Below are 20,810 nucleotides of genomic sequence, written 5' to 3'. Positions count from 1 at the left end.
CCCGCCACACTGACCTCTCTCACACACACACACACACACACCTTTAATACCACCTCCAACCTGCCGTGCACCCCCCCCCATCAGAGCGGGACATAAATGGACACAGGCTCTGCTGTGGAAATATATGGAATTAATCTTTCTAATCATTGGTTTCTCTGGTTGAAGTGATCAAAACGTGGTTTAGAAACAAGGCTGCTTCTTTTAATTCCTGGAGAGAGAACTGCAGGAGATAAAAGGGCTGCAAAGACAAATTTACATTTCGGTTTCTTCCTGCCATGAAGAGCTGCTGCAGCGGTTGGATCCAGTGTTGATCTTAATCTTGCGTTGAAAGCAGTTTTTAAAAAAAAAAAAAAAAAAAAAACAGAAAATGGAAACATCAGCTGGAAATTATGGAGCTTCTGTTTGAGCTCGGAAACATTTAATATTTTATTTATGAGACGAGCAGGAATCATCCCGTGTTTCTGCAGAGATACTGACAAAAACACGCCGCGGAAAGTTTGTTAAACGTGTCAGAGAACCAAACGCTGCTCGTCAGACTTTCACTTCATCTTCACATCACGGGCGGTGATCCGTTCGTGGAAACCGTTCGGTTCAACAATCAGCCTGTTTGAGTTTGGGGAAGGAGTCGTCAAGCTTCCAAGACATTTTTTAGACCTTTAATGTACGAGTGTCTCGTGATGTCCCGGCATCACACTGATGCACAGTCAAGTCTTAACCAGGGTTAAGGGCCTGCCTCGACCACCACACCTGCCTTGGATCGAACAGTTGTGGTTCACTTAGCCAACACCAGCAGCTAACCTGGTCACTAGGTGCTTCCCTTGGAGGGGGGGGATAACCGGACATGCGTTTGCCAAATCTGCACAACAAGCAGGATTTTCTATTTGTGACATGTTTGAGTCTGTGCTCCTTATATGCTCGTATGGGTTGGAGGCTGTAACACACCGACCTCCACCCGCTATGACACCGTCGGTGTCTGGCGTAACGTTTTAATGCGTCCCCAGGTGACCTAGTACGAAGAGTTCAGGTGGCTGGATGGACTCTCCCAACACTGACTCTGACATTATGTTTATAACTTAATGACCTAACTCACATAACTAATATACCTGTTTTAATAAAAAAAACCATACAACCTTGTCTTAAACCTAACTTAAGTAGTTGTGCTGCCTAAACCTAACCAAAGTGCAACTATCTTAACCATTATGTTAATCACATGCTCATCATTGTTACCATGGCGACTGAGGTCACCTGACTACTACTATCATCATCATCATCATCACAGTGAAGGTTGAATAACTTCGTCCTTTCCTGCGTGTCAAAAATCACAAAATGTAAAAAAAAAAACTTTATTTTGAAAGTCTAACCGGATGTTGCGTCTCTATTATTGCTAATTGGACCGCATTTAAGACAATGGAGAGCAAATATAGCAAAACCACGACACGCTGGAAACAGAGGTGTTTGATTTATCACCATAAAAAGAGTGAAGATCAACAGTAACGGTCAGATGAGGAGTTCAGATCCCTCCTCTCAGCTAGAGGAGGTAAACATCGAGCGCTAACGTTAGCGTTAGCCCTGCCCACGTAACTGGTCTACCAAGTCCTCATCCTTAAACCACAACATCAACATCTCATCTGCCACACGTCAGGTTAAGTTTGGGCAACTAAAAGCGTCGGCGTGGTTGGCTAGTGCCAGTTGGCCGAGACGAATGACATTAAATCAGCGACAGTTTGGCCACCTGAGTTGTAATTTAGCGATCGTTTTCTTTTTCCCCTCATTATAACCTAATCATAGTTCCCACGCAGCACTGAGACCGGACTGTTTCAGGCTCAGAGTTGTTATTTGAAGCCGCCAGAGTTCAAATGTCACAGCTGCAGGACAAACAAGCTAAAAGGAGGAAACACTGCAGAGTTTGAATTCATTCAAACTTTATTGGAATTCACGGTGCGGCGACGACGAGGAGGCGGCAGCGTGTCTCGGATAAGGTCACAGGGACACACTAAGGATTCACAGCGCTGCCTCTGGCCTCTGCACACACACACACACACACACACACACACACACACACTGTGTGTGTGTGTGTGTGTGTGTGTGTGTGTGTGTGTGTGTGTGTGTGTGTGTGTGTGTGTGTGTGTGTGTGTGTGTGTGTGTGTGGACAGAGGGCAGGAGTCAAGTGGGTGAATAAGTACAGACATCAATAACCAGAGGACACGTGCATGAAATTATACGCAGCAGATCCATCATGGAGGAACAGCAGCAGCAACAACAACAACATCGAGGCGCGGAGGCAGCGGCAACGACAGCGCTGAGCGGCAACGACGGAGACGGAGACGACCGCGAGGTTGTCGGTTCGATTTCCAAAGACAAGAGGTGTCAGAGGCTGCTGGTTAGCAGGAAAGTCTCATATTCAACTAAAACACAACCAGAGTTTTTACTGGAGCTTCTCTACATTTTTCATCGGCAGAACGGAGAGCGAAGTCCATGAAATGTGGCTGAAAAGTCAGGAAAGCCTTTTGCACCCCCCCCCAAGTCAGAAATGGACTTTTGTCGTTTCTGATGTTTTGTTGATTTTTGTCTTTACAAGCAGACAAAATTAAAATCTGATTTTCACAAACTCTGAACCTAAAAAAGTCCAAAAAATGTCAATAATTAGAATAAATTTTGTCCGTTTGGCTGAAAAAAGTAGTAAAACCTCAAATGTAACTAACCTCAGTGTGTGTGTGTGTGTGTGTGTGTGTGTGTGTGTGTGTGTGTGTGTGTGTGTGTGTGTGTGTGAGTGAGTGTGTGTGTGTGTGTGTGTGTGTGTGTGTGTCTGACAGTTCTTTGAAGAGCTCTCCTCTCTGATCAGCATGAGGTCGAGTCTTCTCCCAAATGTCACCATGTAGCTCTCAGCAGGTCACCACACACACACACACACACACACACACACACACACACACACACACACACACACACACACAGCAGGTCAGACTGAGGGAGGCGTCGTGTGTTTTGGTAAAAGATAAAAAAATATATATATTAAAAAAAAACCACAAAAGCAAAACAAGAAGTCCATGAATTATTCTAAAACAAACCAATGGAAGCTAAATAATTATATAATAAATAATAAATAATAAAATAATATAAATAAATATAATAAAAAGCTAAATAATTGCAAGTTGAATTAAAATTTCATTCAAATTATTCAAAGTATTTTCTAAAACTGAAAAACAAATAAATTGTCAGTAAACTCCATCTGCTGAAGAAGATCATGTGATGACTGAAAGCTCCAAAATGGCTACTAAATGGACCTTTCCAGTCAAGAATCTACTTTGATGCTCAAAACTAAAATATATGTGAAAAATATAAATAGAAACAGAAACATTTATTAAAAAAAAAGAATATTTTGATCATATTGAAACTAAAATCTTTAAAGAACACGTTTGATGTTATTCTACATTTTAAATATTATAAAACCAATAACTGTTCAATACAATTAGTTCCTACTGACGACGCCAATCTTTAAATATTATTATATTTTATATTATTATCTTTTTACCAAGAGGCTCAGTGTCGTTTTTAGCACACGTCACTGAAACAGGAGGAAATAGAGCCGTTTTCAGGGGGGGACTATTTTCAGGGGCGGATGAATCCACTTGGGGCACCACACACACACACACACACACACACCTGTATTCAGTTATTTTCAGTGTTTTCCCTCACACGCTTCATTTATCCCTCTGACTGAGGCGTCCCTCCCTCCCTCCCCTCTCCCTCACCCCTCCTCCCCCTCAGAGAATAATCAATAGTCATTTCACCCGCAGGTCTCTCTCCTGCCTACAGGGGCAAAACAGGTGACCACACCGGGGGCAAAGAGGGGAGGAGGGGAGGTAATGAGGGCAGAGGAGAGGAGATGAGACAGACGGGGGAGAGGAGGAAGAAGAAGAGGGGGAGGAAGAAGAGGGGGAGGAAGGATGGCTATTTCACACACACACACACACACATCAATAAACATAATGTAACATGATCTACACACACACAGGCTGGTATCAAACACACGAGGACTGAGGGCAGAGAGAGAAACAACAAGAGCAGCAGATCATCATCATCATCATCATCATCATCATCAGTCTAAAACACCTGTCCTGGCAACTGGACACACACACACACACACACACACACACACACACACACACACACACACACTAATTCATTTCCAAATAATTCCTCTTGGGGTTGAAGCAACAATATGAGCAGCTGGCTAATCTACATGTTACTGCACCTGGTTACACACACACACACACACACACACACACACACACACACACACACACACACACACACACACACACACACACACACACACACACACACACACACACACACACACACACACACACACACACACACACACACACACACACACACAGAAGTGTTTAACGTTTATTATGTTCATTCATTATCTTTAACTGTTTATTCTCTGGTGTTTGTTTGCCTCTTAGATTTAATCAGAGTCCAGACAGTCAGCGGTCCTCTGTGTTTGCTCCTGATCTTAGGAAACGTTCACTGATGTGCAGGAGACTCAGACTGAAATAAGTCCAGAGCTCTTTAAATGTTCAGCTTCCAAACTGTTTCATTAAATAACGTTAAAGATGGACATGAGGGCTAATAAAGTGTTTTAAAACTCTCTTCAGCTGCATCGGAGTAAAACACAACATGTGGAGTAACTTCTTCTATGATGTTTAAATATAAAACCACCACAATATGACTAAAAGGAGAGAAGATTACCCAGCATGCTCTGCTAACAGGCTGGGACCGTATGAATAAACTTAACTGGTCAAACGACACGTTTCAGACTGCGTACGTCGGCCTTTTCTCTGGACTACGACCTGTTTAACCTGCACTCGTCCCCTCATCCATCCCTCCATCATCCCTCCATCATCCCTCCAGGCACAGAGGAAGGAGAGAGAAAGAAAAAGTGCATTTGATATGAGAGAGAGAGGGAGAGAGAGGGGGAGAGTGGGGGAGGCAGACAGAGGGGAAAGGAAAGTATTAAAGAATGGAAACACCATAAACAAAGAATGAGGATGAGAGAAGAAAGAAGAGAATAGCATTAATAAAAAGAGGGAAACAGTGATATAGAGGAGTGTGTGTGTGTGTGTGAGTGTGAGTGTGAGTGTGAGTGTGTGTGTGTGTGTGTGTGTGTGTGTGTAACCAGTCTAAAGTGTGGTGTAATTGAAGTGTGTGTTTTCAAGGACAGGTAGATATTGGTCCTGAGGTGGGAAGCTGCAGAGTCAGCAGGTCTGAGCTGATTACATCCTCCGTCTATAGGAGAGGAGGAGAGGAGAGGAGAGAGGAGAGGAGAGAGGAGGAGGAGGAGAGGAGAGGAGGAGAGGAGAGGAGGATGTGAACGAGGAGGAAAAACTGTGGGTTTTATGTTTTAGAATCAGATCAGAAATGTCTGAATGTAAAGTTTGACTGTCCGACTGAAACAGACAGTGAACGCCACGCAAGGAGAAGGAGAAGGAGGAGGAGGAGGAGAAGGAGAAGGAGGAGAAGAAGGAGGAGGAGGAGAAGAAGGAGGAGGAGGAGAAGGAGAAGAAGAAGGAGAAGAGGAAGGAGGAGGAGGAGGAGAAGAAGGAGAAGAAGAAGGAGGAGGAGGAGAAGGAGGAGGATGAGGAGAAGAAGGAGAAGAGGAAGGAGGAGGAGAAGGAGGAGAAGAAGAAGAAGTAGGAGGAGGAGGAGAAGAAGAAGAAGGAGGAGAAGAAGAAGAAGAAGGAGAAGTAGGAGGAGGAGGAGGAGGAGAAGAAGTAGGAGGAGAAGAAGAAGGAGGAGAAGTAGGAGGAGGAGGAGGAGAAGAAGGAGAAGAAGAAGGAGGAGGAGGAGAAGGAGGAGGATGAGGAGAAGAAGGAGAAGAGGAAGGAGGAGGAGAAGGAGGAGAAGAAGAAGAAGTAGGAGGAGGAGGAGAAGAAGAAGAAGGAGGAGAAGAAGAAGAAGAAGGAGAAGTAGGAGGAGGAGGAGGAGGAGAAGAAGTAGGAGGAGAAGAAGAAGAAGAAGAAGGAGGAGGAGAAGAAGAAGAAGAAGAAGGAGAAGTAGGAGGAGGAGGAGGAGGAGAAGAAGTAGGAGGAGAAGAAGAAGAAGAAGGAGGAGGAGAAGAAGAAGAAGAAGAAGAGGAAGTTGGCTGTTCAGCAGGACAAACTTTGGAGAACTAGTTCACCTCAGTGAGGACTTTAGAGCAGGAAGCTTCTTTTCATCGTCTTCACTCACTGCAAAGTCTTTTCCCTTTGGTTTCTCCTCGACACACACACACACACACACACACACACACACACACACACACACACACACACACACACACACACACACACACACACACTCAGAAAGTGTTTAGAACAAAAAAGAAAACAAGCTTTCAGAAATTGCAGATCTGCCGGAGCGCTGCTGGTATATAAAGAGGAAAAAACAGCGTTTGTTTATGTAAAAATCAAGAAAACGTTCCTAACAACACGTTTGTGCTACTTTCCAGCCCCTGAAAAATGCTTCAGCCGTGTGGAAGCGTCATTTACATTTTCATACATTTCTCCATCTGGGACAAAACCAGAGTCTGTGTCAGAGCAGCGTGCAGGAAATTTACACATTGTTATTTGGTAACAACGCGCAAACTGCCGCCGCCGCCGCCGCCGAGCTGAAATTGCTGGCCGGAGACATTTTCTATGCATTTTCTTCCCAAAGACAAATGTAAATTCAGTTTGAAAAGGAAAGCAATTTTCACTCAGACATAAACTACAGACACATCAGAGACCTGCTTTTTTTTCTCCTCCGTCTGATAACCGTGTTTACATGCATATCTGGACAAAAACCAATCTGGTGAAATCACAGAGGGAGGAAGAACCAAAACTCCACATTTGGAGCAAAACTTAAAGCATCAGGATTTGTTGTTTTGTTTTTTTTTCTTCTTCTTCTTCTTCTTCTGGCTGTTTAAGCGTCTCGAGCTGTTTCCTAACAACACGTCAGGATCTGGCCGAGCTCAAACACTCTGCTGCTCCACAAAAACCACCAAACCGCCGAGCAGCTGCCAAAAACCTCAGAGCAGCCTCTCTCTCTCTCTCTCTCTCTCTCTCCCTCTCCCCGTCGGTGTCTCTCGCTCATCAGAATGGACTAATGGGACATTTTATTGTGTTATTTTGCCCCTGGGGAGGAACTGGGGGAGGAGAGGAGGGAGGGAGGAGGGGGGGTGTGTTTTTGGAGACAAAGCCAACTTTGTGCTTTGTGGTTTTTCTGTTGTTTCTGAAAGTTCGCCAACACCACCACCACAGGCCTCCTTTCTCTCACAGTTTTACTTTCTCAGTCTCTTTCTTTCTCCTCTTAATCTGTCCCCCTCTCTCTCCCTCCCTCCCTCTCTCTCTCTCCCCCTCTCTCTCCGTCCCATTTCATTAGCAGAAGAGCCGTTCTAACATTAGACACAATCAGGTGGCTGCATTTGACCTACAAAACACATGAATGTCCAATGACCAGTCTCAAAAAACACGTTTGTTTGCAGCACAGAACAGAAGTTAAAGTGCAGACAATCAGACGTGACCACAGAACTTTTATATTAACTTCAAATTTGGTACTTTTTGTGCAACTTATACTTCAAATATCTTGTTTTCTGTTGCTTCACATGGTGCCGATTCCCTTCAGAGAAATAAAAAGCGGCCAAATACAAAAGTGAAAATTTGCTGGCAAGCGTTGCGTCCAAAGGATCAACAGCTTCTTTCTGGTGTCGACGTCACCGCCGAGTTCGTTCCTGTCTAAGAAATAAAACACTCGCCGTCTTCCAGGAGGCGTCTTTGTCCAGCCAAACTGTTAAAACCCCCAAAAATCTGTCAAACACAGAGCCACAAAAAGCTTTTTAACAAACACCTGGTAAAAAAAAGACTTTGCTGTGATTCTGTAACAGTTTTAATAAACTGGAGCTGATTTCCAGATGTTTAAATATCCTGATCAATAGTTCTTCTGATAGAGTTCCTAAGAAAAACTAAATATAAAGTTTGACGAGGGTGCAAATTAAATTATTAAAAAAAGTGCTGCCATTTTTATCACTTTCTTAAGACTGCGAGCAGTCATTTATTTATTTATTTATTTATTAGTCAGTTATTTGCACGACAATTCGTGTCTGAATACATAAAATAACTGTTTTTACTGTTACAACTCTTCAAAAACTCTAAAGTATCTTTCCATTATGACTTTTAATGAATATTCTTTGTGCCTTTCTCTCCATTTATCACACCCACGATGAGAGTTTATCGTCTTTCCTCTAAATCTGAATCTGTGCAGAGCCGGATTAATGAGAACATGACTGAAGACAGAGGAGGAGTTCCCATTTCATATTCCTTCACATATTTACAGATCTGTTCATAAGTTCAGAGGCGGCGCTGCTTTAGCGGCTAATCAAACAATCAATTATTCTTCCAAAGAACTTTCTCGTAGACGTAAACACTGTGGAGACGTTGGAGTCCTCACTCCTCTGAAGTATCAGGACACTTTTCCACACAGACGGGATTTTGATAAACTGACCGAATATTCAACATCTACATGAGTAATTTCACACCTGAAAGATTTCTGAATATCTAACTTTAATAAAAGGTAGCTAGAACACTTCCAGGCACTCAGACCGCTTATCTGGACGTGGACAACGTTTCAAAACCCCACGAGAGCACAAGTCTGTTTCTAAAGACAAGTCTGTTTGTAAAGAGCACAAGTCTGTTTCTAAAGACAAGTCTGTTTGTAAAGAGCACAAGTCTGTTTCTAAAGAAGACAAGTCTGTTTCTAAAGAAGACAAGTCTGTTTCTAAAGACAAGTCTGTTTGTAAAGAAGACAAGTCTGTTTCTAAAGAGCACAAGTCTGTTTCTAAAGAAGACAAGTCTGTTTCTAAAGAAGACAAGTCTGTTTCTAAAGAAGACAAGTCTGTTTCTAAAGAAGACAAGTCTGTTTCTAAAGAAGACAAGTCTGTTTGTAAAGAAGACAAGTCTGTTTGTAAAGAAGACAAGTCTGTTTCTAAAGAAGACAAGTCTGTTTGTAAAGAAGACAAGTCTGTTTCTAAAGAAGACAAGTCTGTTTGTAAAGAAGACAAGTCTGTTTCTAAAGAAGACAAGTCTGTTTGTAAAGAAGACAAGTCTGTTTCTAAAGAAGACAAGTCTGTTTCTAAAGAAGACAAGTCTGTTTGTAAAGAAGACAAGTCTGTTTGTAAAGAGCACAAGTCTGTTTCTAAAGAAGACAAGTCTGTTTCTAAAGACAAGTCTGTTTGTAAAGAGCACAAGTCTGTTTCTAAAGAAGACAAGTCTGTTTGTAAAGAAGACAAGTCTGTTTCTAAAGAAGACAAGTCTGTTTGTAAAGAAGACAAGTCTGTTTGTAAAGAGCACAAGTCTGTTTCTAAAGAAGACAAGTCTGTTTCTAAAGACAAGTCTGTTTGTAAAGAGCACAAGTCTGTTTCTAAAGAAGACAAGTCTGTTTGTAAAGAAGACAAGTCTGTTTCTAAAGAAGACAAGTCTGTTTGTAAAGAGCACAAGTCTGTTTCTAAAGACAAGTCTGTTTCTAAAGACAAGTCTGTTTGTAAAGAAGACAAGTCTGTTTGTAAAGAAGACAAGTCTGTTTCTAAAGAAGACAAGTCTGTTTCTAAAGAGCACAAGTCTGTTTGTAAAGAAGACAAGTCTGTTTGTAAAGAAGACAAGTCTGTTTCTAAAGAAGACAAGTCTGTTTCTAAAGAAGACAAGTCTGTTTGTAAAGAAGACAAGTCTGTTTGTAAAGAAGACAAGTCTGTTTCTAAAGAGCACAAGTCTGTTTCTAAAGAGCACAAGTCTGTTTCTAAAGACAAGTCTGTTTGTAAAGAGCACAAGTCTGTTTCTAAAGAAGACAAGTCTGTTTCTAAAGAAGACAAGTCTGTTTCTAAAGACAAGTCTGTTTGTAAAGAGCACAAGTCTGTTTCTAAAGAAGACAAGTCTGTTTGTAAAGAAGACAAGTCTGTTTCTAAAGAAGACAAGTCTGTTTGTAAAGAAGACAAGTCTGTTTGTAAAGAAGACAAGTCTGTTTGTAAAGAGCACAAGTCTGTTTCTAAAGAAGACAAGTCTGTTTCTAAAGACAAGTCTGTTTGTAAAGAGCACAAGTCTGTTTCTAAAGAAGACAAGTCTGTTTGTAAAGAAGACAAGTCTGTTTCTAAAGAAGACAAGTCTGTTTGTAAAGAAGACAAGTCTGTTTGTAAAGAAGACAAGTCTGTTTCTAAAGAGCACAAGTCTGTTTCTAAAGAAGACAAGTCTGTTTCTAAAGACAAGTCTGTTTGTAAAGAGCACAAGTCTGTTTCTAAAGAAGACAAGTCTGTTTGTAAAGAAGACAAGTCTGTTTCTAAAGAAGACAAGTCTGTTTGTAAAGAGCACAAGTCTGTTTCTAAAGACAAGTCTGTTTCTAAAGACAAGTCTGTTTGTAAAGAAGACAAGTCTGTTTCTAAAGAAGACAAGTCTGTTTCTAAAGACAAGTCTGTTTGTAAAGAAGACAAGTCTGTTTGTAAAGAAGACAAGTCTGTTTGTAAAGAAGACAAGTCTGTTTCTAAAGAAGACAAGTCTGTTTCTAAAGACAAGTCTGTTTCTAAAGAAGACAAGTCTGTTTCTAAAGACAAGTCTGTTTCTAAAGAAGACAAGTCTGTTTCTAAAGAGCACAAGTCTGTTTCTAAAGACAAGTCTGTTTCTAAAGACAAGTCTGTTTCTAAAGAGCACAAGTCTGTTTCTAAAGACAAGTCTGTTTCTAAAGACAAGTCTGTTTCTTAAGAGCACAAGTCTGTTTCTAAAGAACACAAGTCTGTTTCTAAAGAAGACAAGTCTGTTTGTAAAGAAGACAAGTCTGTTTCTAAAGAGCACAAGTCTGTTTCTAAAGAACACAAGTCTGTTTCTAAAGAAGACAAGTCTGTTTCTAAAGAAGACAAGTCTGTTTCTAAAGAGCACAAGTCTGTTTCTAAAGAGCACAAGTCTGTTTCTAAAGAAGACAAGTCTGTTTCTAAAGAAGACAAGTCTGTTTCTAAAGAAGACAAGTCTGACCCGTTGTCCCACACAGACCTCTAGAGGGCGCTGCCTTCTACGTACGTTCATAACTACTGATGTTTGTTCTCCCTGAAAACATTAAAATCCTCCCTCATTAACTTTTGCTTATTCTCTTTACTTCTTTATCTCTTGCCTCCCCCTGTTCTTAATGTCCTCCTCCTCCCCCCCAGTCATTTTCTCTCCCTCACTATTGCTCGGTTGCCATCTTGCCCTTTCGTCCAGTCCTCCTCCTCCTCCTCCTCCTCCTCCTCCTCCTCTCCATCACCTCTCCATCATCTTCCTCTCCACAGCCGCTGTAGTGTACTGATAGTGGGAGCACTTGTGCAGTCGGCTATGAAGCCTGTCCTCCTCTCCCCCCTCCTCCTCCCCCCCCAGATCCCTCACTCTCACTCACTCCCTCCCTCTCTCTCTTTACCTGGAAATTAATTTGGTCTCCTCCAGATGCCTATCGCTGCTGAAATGCCCCCAGAAATAGATCCACAAACAGCAGCTCAGCCAAAACGCCGTCACTGCCTGACAGCCTTTAGCAGAAACACACACACACACACACACACACACACACACACAGCTGGATGGAGGGGGAGGCAAGACGATGGAGAGATGAATGGAGGGATGGATGGATGCATGTAGGCAGGGAGTAAATGGTGGGAGAATCTAGCGTTGGAGGGAGGAGAAGATGGATGGATGGGGGGAGAAATTAATAGATGGATTACCTACAAATGTGTGCACTTTATTGCCTAAACAAACCGTCGGCTTTGAGATTGATTTCATTCCTCGCAGGCAGACATTGGTTTCTGCTCGTTTCTATGAAAAGCGGCACGCAGAGACAAGAAACCTGCTGCCGAGAGATAATTCATCGCAATAAAAGATTTAATCACCTTTTTTTTTTTTTTTTTTTTTCCCTCTCCCCATCCCCATCAAGGTTGGGGCATCAACATGTGATGGAGTTATGAGCAGGAGCTCTTTCAAAGTGCACCCAAGGACACGTCTGAGATTTAATAGTCGGCTGCCAAGAAAGAAACAGCAGCACTGATGGATTCTCAGGTCAAAGCAGGGAGCGGTGAGATGTTGTCAGAGGACTGTGGACTGGAGAGCCTGCTGCGGCTCTCCTGGCTGCAGGAAATATTAAAAAGTTCCATCATTTTCATTTGAAGCTAGCTGACATTAGCCTGTTTAAGTTAGCGGACACACCAGAGCGTCTGAATCACAGGAGGATGATGATGATGGACGCAGCAAAGTACAAACATGGGGAGGTTTAGTGGGGAGTTGTTGTAAAGAAGTATGAAGTAGTTTGGTACCTAAATTAACCAAACTGCTTAAATGTTTTTCAGTAACTTTCATTTTGAGAGATGTTCCAGTTCTCTTATCGCTAGTTTGACTGTGGAGCAGGCAAAACAAAGGATGGGTCATGATTTATTCATCTCTTTTTTTATATAATAGTTTGTCTTGTTGTAAAAATATATCTTCACTTCTTTCTACCAGGTCTCAGTAAAACACCTGTCAGTCCCTGACTTCACCCACTGGACCTTCCCATGAGCAACAAGCTGGGTTGGCGTCGCTCTTTCCTCTCCATGCTCCTACACTGTGATTCTCTCTAGGCTAAACCCTGACACTGGCAGCATTTCACTGCCTTTGAGTTTAACTTCAGTGTACAAGAGAATAGTTGAGTTATATCTTCTTCTTCTGGCCTTCACAGTGCGGTTTGTTGCTTAACTTATAAGAAAGACGCTGCTCATATGGATCATCATTTAAATATCGAGAAACAGCTAAAGTCACATCATGTTCACACTGTTTCTGCTCACTAATCATCAGCCGACTGTCTGTCAGCACACAGCTGCTCATGACTTGATGCTTCTGAGCCCATTACTTGTTTTTTTGGACGCGTCACTGAACGCACCGACAGGGAGGCGTTTAGAAAACACAGTCTCTATTCAGTAGAAAAGGTGAGAATACATTCCTGGGAATAGACAGGAATGTCAAGTGAACTAAAGGTATATTCACTGGTCCAGCTTCTCCAGTGAGATGAATGACTTTGGGCTCTGAGACAACAAACTCTGTGAGGACGACATCTTCCTTTTAGAAAAGTCTACATTAAATAATAAATCAGTGGTTGTTCAGCTTTCAGACACGAGCAGGTAGTTTGACGAGACGTGTCTGAATCTGAGCTGAGTGTTTGAGCACAGGGTTTAAATTCTGTCAAATCAAAAGCAAACTTTTAACAAGACTTAACAGGTTGACCTCTAAATTATCTCAGAGCCAGAACAGTTTGAGCCTCCCTCAAAGGAGGTTCAAGTCAGAGACACAACAGCTGATCGCCTCACCGAGCTGCCGACACACTTCTCTTTTAAAAAAACAATAATAAAAAGCATGCTGCTGCTGGTCATTTCCTCCAAACTGTCCACAGAAATCAGTGTCTGATAAGTCCAGCGTGAGCCTTCAGGGCTCATCTCCCTAAGCAGCCGGCCGGAGAGACATTTCACAGAGTCTCCCCCCGTCGGCAGGTGAGCAGAGAGGCCGAGGTGATATCAGATAATAAGTCTCACACTCGACGGCATGAATTCAACTTCCTCCCCGTCAGGTCGGAGCTTCCTGCCTCCTCAGTTCAGGACAAATTAGAGGATAAAACCTCTTTGTAGCAGAGCCGGTGGAAGTGAAGGCTGGACAGCAGTGAGGTGTAATTTCAGCTCCATACATATTTGACCTGCGACCCTTCGCCTGCTCTCTGCTCTTTAACAGCACACATATGCAAATAGCCGGCTGTTAATCTGCTGCTCGGCGCCGACCTGATCCCTCCGACTGCAGCCGTGGTCTGCTGTATATTGTGCTCCTCGACACGGGGTAATAAAGTGTAACGCTGCTATAAACACGCCGCCGTCCCGTCCTTCACTCTGCTTTATGCTCATTTACTGGCTGAACATTAAAATGTGAAAAACTTTTACTGTCCCATATTCTGCACACACCACAGGAACAGGAAACACAAGCTTTTACTTTCTAAATGTTGGCATTGGTTTGTTTTTTTTAAATTATGATGAATGACAATGAAAAAAAAATATTCCTTCATGGTGCAACACAGATATTTCTCAGCCATCTGATGTGAGATACTGTAGTTAATACAAAGTCTGATGCAAAATCATCACAACAATAGCTTTTAAATACAGTTTCACATCAACACAGTGACCTTTATCCACTGAGTCTTCCTGTTTCACTGCAGCAACCTTCTCTACAATCTGCTGTTAGTTGTGCTTTGATTAAACCTTTTTAAATAGAGCAGCATCAGCCATTAAAATAACTTCAGTCTCCTCGTCAGCTCTGGACACAGCTGCTCCTCGCTCGTCTCCCTTCACAGAACTCTTTATAAAGGCGATTTTGTTGCTTAAAATTTTCGTTTCTGAAACATTTTCTGCTTCCTGGAGGTCAAGTTGTTGGAATAAATGGTGGCAGCTCACGTTTGTTTAGCACAAAACAAAAATGTCTCAAGATGTTAGAAGTAAGTAAAAAAAAAAAGGCTATTCATGCTAACATCAGCTCAGACATACCGGCAACGTCAAGACTAAATAAACGCTCGTGTTTAGGGAGCGGCACGCCTACAAAACCATCACACCTGGTTCACTTCTTCCTGTGGCGTCACTACGAACAGGCTCACACACACACACACACACCTGAGTCATACCAGAGACCTGGTGAAACACTGGACGCAGCGAAAACACACAGCAAACATCAGAATGTATATGTAGGTGCATGTATACATATGTCTGCAGTTATGTGGGCAGGTGTACGCATGCATGTAGGAAGGTATGTGTGTATGTGTGGAGGTGGGTGGTGTACTGTCTGCATGAATATGATGGATGGATGTGCACAAAATGTATAAACCTATAGATCTAAGTGCAGCAGTTTATCTCTACAGGTGTAAATGTAAGTGCAGTATGTGTGCAGTGTTTTACTTTTTTATATTTTTATATTTCTTATTTAAGGAAAATGCCGTAGGAGAACAGATGTGCACCGTGTGTGTGTGTGTGTGTGTGTGTGTCGTGAATGACAATAAAGTTTTTTTGAACTGCAAAGCTTCATCTTTCAGAAACACAACCGTCACCAGAGCAGAAGAGCAGCGAGGGGACGACCTCACCTCCTTCGTCATGACAGCAGATGTTATGGTTAAGAAGGGAGGGAGCATCACAGCTTCCTACCAGCAGCACCTGGTCGTCCCGTGATGCCGTCGCCGTTAAACACTTCTCTTTACAGACAGAAGCGTCTCCTCGCCGAGACTGAAACCACGACACCCCCCTCTGGTACTGAAATACATCACTAGCATTACAGCCATCAAAGCGCTACAGAGACTGCTTGTCTTTTCTGAAACTACTCCCCCACGTCAGAGCGTCCCAGACAGATGCAGAGGAAGAAAGAGATGGAGATGGATGCAGCATGACTCTGCTCTACATCAACAGGTAGCAGGGACACCAAGAGCACATCACCATGAAGAAGAATGATTCAATAAAGTTATTTATAGTTAAAGAAACATAACTACAGCGAGAACACGAAGAGCCAAACGGCTGCACCGTCCGATCAGGAGAAACAGAAGAGGAAACCATGTTGACATGATTCAGCCGGAGAAGGATGATGGAATATAGAAGAGCCAACATGTCACAGGAGAAAACAGCAGCGGTTGTGTGATTGCTTGTCAACAGGTGAAACAACAGCTATTCTACTCCAGGAAGTCTCTCCATCACAGAACGGGGGTCACAACAAGACCCTCTCTTGATCAACAGGTGACAAACACACACTCGGCCCAACGTCTGCAGCATCCAGAGCATCCAGAGCAGAGCCGGACAGAGTAGATCAGCTCTGCAGGAGGCAGCAGAGGTGTGACTCCACCGGTTGAACACAGTTATTCACATGTCCACCTTAAATCCACCTTAATAATCTGGGCTTTAAGGTCGTGTCCAGGTGTGACCTGCACAGGTAGATCACGTGCACATTAAAACTTCCTGTTAATTCCTCTGAGCCTCACACACACACACACACACACACACACACACACACACACACACACACACAGGCTTGTCATCGATGGATGCACATGTTTTCCTCGACGCTCACACACCTTGCTGCTTTGGAGCGTCAACACGCGCCATGGCTCCCTAACCTGCGCGTGCACAGTCACACACACATGTGCAGGAAAGGCGCGACAGCAGCAGGCAGAGCAAAGACAGTCCTCTGTTTCCCCGAGCAGGCAGCCAGCCAGCCAGCCAGCCAGCCAGCCAGCCAGCCAGCCGACCTGTTACCCAGCCACCAGCCACATCACACACACACACACACACAGACACGCGCGCACGCGGGCACGCACAGCTCGACTCTCCTCTGGAAAGGGTACCAGCGGTCCTCCTGACACCTCCAGGCTCAGAATAAAACGCAAAGCGAGGCGGACCAGCCGGTACCCGGCGGGCTGCCGGTCCGTCCAAACCCGCCCGTGTGCAGCTGTGACATGCAGTGGAGGAGGAGGAGTGTGTGCAGGCACGAGAATCCGAGCCCCGTTACCGTTCTCTCCGCGTCGGGTCCTGCTGGATGCTCGGCTTGGTGGGCGCCATCTTCCTGCAACAATTATTTGATTTCTTACTTTCTGCTCTTCCCCCCTTCTCTCTCTCCTCAGCTTTATTTGGACGCGGAGCGGCGGCGGTGCGCTGCGCCCTGACAGCAATGCGTCATGGTCGGTGTGTTAAGACAAAGCCATGTCCGTGTGTGTGAACGTGCGAGTGTGTGTTATGTGTGTTTGAGGCGTGCGTGCGTGTGCGTGCGTGCGTGCGTCTCGTGCTCGTCTCTCTCCTCCGCCGCCGCCGCTCAGGAGCGTGGAAACAACGGGCGGTGGAGGTGGAGGCGAAGGCGAGGACCGGGCTGCAGCAGCAGAGGCATGCCGAGCGGAGTGAGGGGGAACCCGGGGTGGACGCCTCTCGGATCCCGCTGTCTCTCTCCCCTCTCTTCCCCTCTCTGTCTCTCTCTCCACACACGCACAGCTTCGGCTTTGGCACTACAGAAGAATTTCCTGCATGCGCTCCGGAGGGAGGAAAAAAAAAAGCCAAACAGGCGCGTCAAATCTTTACATTCTCGCCGCCGCTGCAGCGCCTATTTCCCCGGTAAAATCCCCGCGGCGGAGCGTCGCTGGGCGGTCAGAGTCTCTCTGCTTTTCCGGAGCATTTTTCCCTCCTCTGGCTGCTGACAGGGAAAAAAAGGACAGCACACATCTCCGGTATTTTCTCCAGCCCCGGCGCAACAACGCCACTCAGTTGCAGTTGGAGTCAGTTTGTGTGTGTGTGTGTGTGTGTGTGTGTGTGAGTGTGTGTGTGTGTTATTTTATTCTTTATTTAATTCTCCCTCTCTTCCTGTATTACAGGTTGCACCTCGAGGCTTTTATCCAATTTTTAAGCATCACAAAAAAAAGCACCACCCAGCGTGTGCAGAGGGGGGGTGAGGGGTGATTTATTTGGATGGTTGCCCCGTAAATCAGATCTATGCACCTCCACACACACACACACACACACACACACACACACACACACACACCTCCCCCTTCCTTCAGTGTCATAATAAACACATCACAGCAAATGTCTCACTTCAGATTCCTGAACCAGTCACTAACTTTTTACACTGCTGCATCATTTCCTGCTCATCTCAAGAGCCTCTGTCATGTTTCCGTGTTTGCATCTTTGGTGAAAAGGCTCCTGAGATGATGTGATGAGCCTCTAATTTAGAACAAAACTCCCGCTACCATCTCCCCCCCCCCCCTAAAAAAAAAAAAAAAAAAAAAAATCTGATTATGCTGCTCACTTTCTACATTTTAGGCCACTGAAATGTATTTTCCTGCAGGCTTTGATGCCTCCATGTCAGCGATGGCTCATTATCCTCCAACAGAACCCACCGCCTGCTTCTTCTCTCCCTCTCTCTTTTCCTCAACATTCATTTAAATTCCTCCTTTTTTTTTTTTTTTTATGTATAATTCATTGTAACCTAATCGGTGTGCTGTGTGATTAACCCCCAGGCTGCAGCCCTGGAAGCTGAAAAGCCTCCCTCTCTATACCAATGACCTGTCAAGGTCAAAGGCATGCTGGGTATTCTCCACACAAACACGGGGTTACAGGCGGTGCTGTGGCGGAAAATAAAGACCGGAGAGGGGAACCGTGACCTCCAGCCGACGCTCGTCATGAGCTGAATGCCTGCCGATCAACGCACGTGCAGGTATGTGTTGAGAGACACGAGCCGCTGCCTCGTCGCAGCTTCAGTTTGGCAGCAGATGCAGCGATTTACTGCAGGAATTTTTTTGGGGCTTGGTTTCCTTCTTTCTCAAACCAAAAGTGAAGATTCGACAAGCTGAGTTCGGCTTTTGCTGCACGTCTGGTCTACCGTTTGTCCGTCTGTGTGCGAAAGAGATGCTCGGTAATATTAAAAACAGCAGAGACGGAGGCAGCAGCTCGACGGCCCTCGAGCCGAGAGGTCACAGGTTTGACCCCCAGACACTCACACGCTCAAACGGCAGACGTTCCCCACCGCACAGGAATATTTCAAGATGAAAACAGACGAAATCTGTGAAGCTACAGGTCTTTAATCTCCTGGCTGTGCGTCTCTGAGCTGATTTTATTTTCTGAGCTCGCCCAGCGTCGGTGAAACGAGTCCCGGTGAGGTCTGGCTGCTGCCTCTCTCTCCATCTCAGCTCTGCTTACCGAGAGCAGTGAAACGGAGGCGACGTGGATAATGGAGCGTAATGTATAAACATATTAGCTCCCAGCTGTTTGTTGGGGGAAACATTATGTAAAGAGAGCAGGAAGAGAGGCGGCCAGGCCGGCGACGGCTCGGCGTCCAAAGACGTCCCGTCCGGATCAAAACGAGCCTCTGCGGCCGTTCCACACCCAGACAGGAATTACCAAACCTCTCTTGGTGAAGTTCACATTAGAGGAGCTCGTTTAGGCCCCAAACTGGGGGGCTCCGGGGGCCTGAAGGGCTTCCTGAGGAGCTCTGAGGACGCCGTGGCTGAAATCCAGCCGGTTTTATGTCACAAGGAGAGATGAGAGAAGCTGACGGACCTCGGCTCTAAATCCTCGCCTCCCACGCACGGACACAAACATAAGGTTGTGTCCCGCATGGGGGTCGGGGGGTCTGTGTGTGCCCAGAAGCCCTGCTTTAAATAACAATACGGCCCCTAGTCTCCCCGTATTTGTTGCTTTGGAGGGCTGAGGCGCTCTCAGTGCTCTCCGAGAGGCCCCGGCTGTGATTTATGTCGTGTTTGCTCCCCATAGCTTTTAGACTTTACACACACACACATAGCTGCACTCCATAATACACAGTTTCTTGGGTAATAAGGCAAGAGTGTGTGGGGTGTGTTTTGGCCCCCCCACAGCTCCAGATGATTAGAAAAAACCACCCTACTGAGCGGCCGGACGGGGAGGCAATCATTTAGATTCAGAGTGGAGGGGAAATAAGGAAATAACAGGGGGATGGATGGAGGGAATTGTCACCAGAAAACAGGCTGGACTGGAGGAGCCGCAGCTTCACCACCAGCCGGATAACTCAAATAACTCACTCCTCCATTTCCCAGAAATTACCTTCTGTGTTTCCACTGAATTAGCAGAACCTCATCCCCGTTTTTCCACTGAATTACCTGGACTTCACTCCAACATTTCCACTAAATCACTGCAGCCTGATTCCTCCATTTCTCCTCTGTCGCTCCATCCCTCCGTCTTTGCTGACTACACACCTTCACTCGCCTCTTTTTCCACAAACACTGGTGTTTAAAACTTGCTCTGAAAAACTAAAATGACTGTGGATATTCAATTTAATTCCTCCCGCGAGGCGTCAGAGTCCTTTTAGGTTTTAGTAGAAACATTGGAAAAGAAAGAAAATACCCGAGGAAACATTTTTGTTGCATTTATCCCGACACAGAATCCCTCCTCAGGACGCACGGCACCGAGTGCAGGACGATGCACCTGCGTTCAAAAAGGTTATAGATGATTTTCTAAAACTTTGATTTAAAATACCAGCTGATAGCCGGCAGTAGTCTTCTTACTGCCACCTCAGAACAGACCCTAAAAAATATCCAACCAAGAAGTGTCCACTGAGTTAGAGATGGCCAACATGAAGGTGCCTCGTGGAGAAGATGGATTGTGATCCTATTACAGGTTTTTAATACATTTCAGGGGGATGAAATATACATTTGAGACATGGATCTTAACTGCAAATTCACTTCTAAAGCAGCAGATCACACCCCAGGAATATTAAAGTGTTTTCCTGAAGTGTGGAGGTGCTCTGGCTCTGTCTCCATCCCTCTCTTAACGCTACAGGTCATTTCCCCCCTGCAGCTCCCGACATACCTTTGCTGGTAGGCGGTGATTCCCTGCACGCTCTGCGGGGTCCCGTTCGTGGCTCCGGGGACCGGCACCCGCCCCACCTGGGGTCCGGTCACCATCCCACCGCCTCCGCCGCCGCCTCCCCCGCCTCCGACCCCTGGTCCCCCGCCTGCCGAAGCCGTCACCTGGACGCTGAAATCCGGGAAGATCCTGATCATGGTCCCCGGCCGTCTGCGATGCGCTCCCGCGTCTAGTTCAACAGCCTCCCCCGCTCTCCCTTCTTCCTCCCACCACAGAGCAGCGACCGCTTAGTGGGCTCAGCAGAGGGTTGGTTCAGCAGCAGGAGACGAGCAACAATCTTCTTTTTGTTGTTTTTGTTCTTCTTTTCTTCTCTAACCTACAGACAGAACTATCGAGCGGGTCCGGATCATAGTCCTGGTTCCTC

General features: G+C 45.1%; 1 protein-coding gene across 1 annotated transcript in view; it reads right to left on the bottom strand.

Moving 5' to 3' along the window:
* Positions 1-20,583, bottom strand: part of LOC139212420 (neuronal PAS domain-containing protein 3) — a 294,675-nt gene extending 274,092 nt beyond the window's left edge. Inside the window, exon 1 of the mRNA XM_070842965.1 lies at positions 20,390-20,583. Within this exon, the coding sequence (XP_070699066.1) occupies positions 20,390-20,583 (194 nt within the window). The remainder of the gene's footprint in view (positions 1-20,389) is intronic.
* Between the last annotated feature and the right edge of the window lie 227 nt (positions 20,584-20,810).

Source organism: Pempheris klunzingeri, chromosome 13 (assembly GCF_042242105.1).
Source record: "Pempheris klunzingeri isolate RE-2024b chromosome 13, fPemKlu1.hap1, whole genome shotgun sequence".
NCBI lineage: Eukaryota > Metazoa > Chordata > Actinopteri > Acropomatiformes > Pempheridae > Pempheris > Pempheris klunzingeri.
Note: the sequence above shows the minus strand (reverse complement) of the source record. Positions and strands in the feature narration are given on the sequence as shown.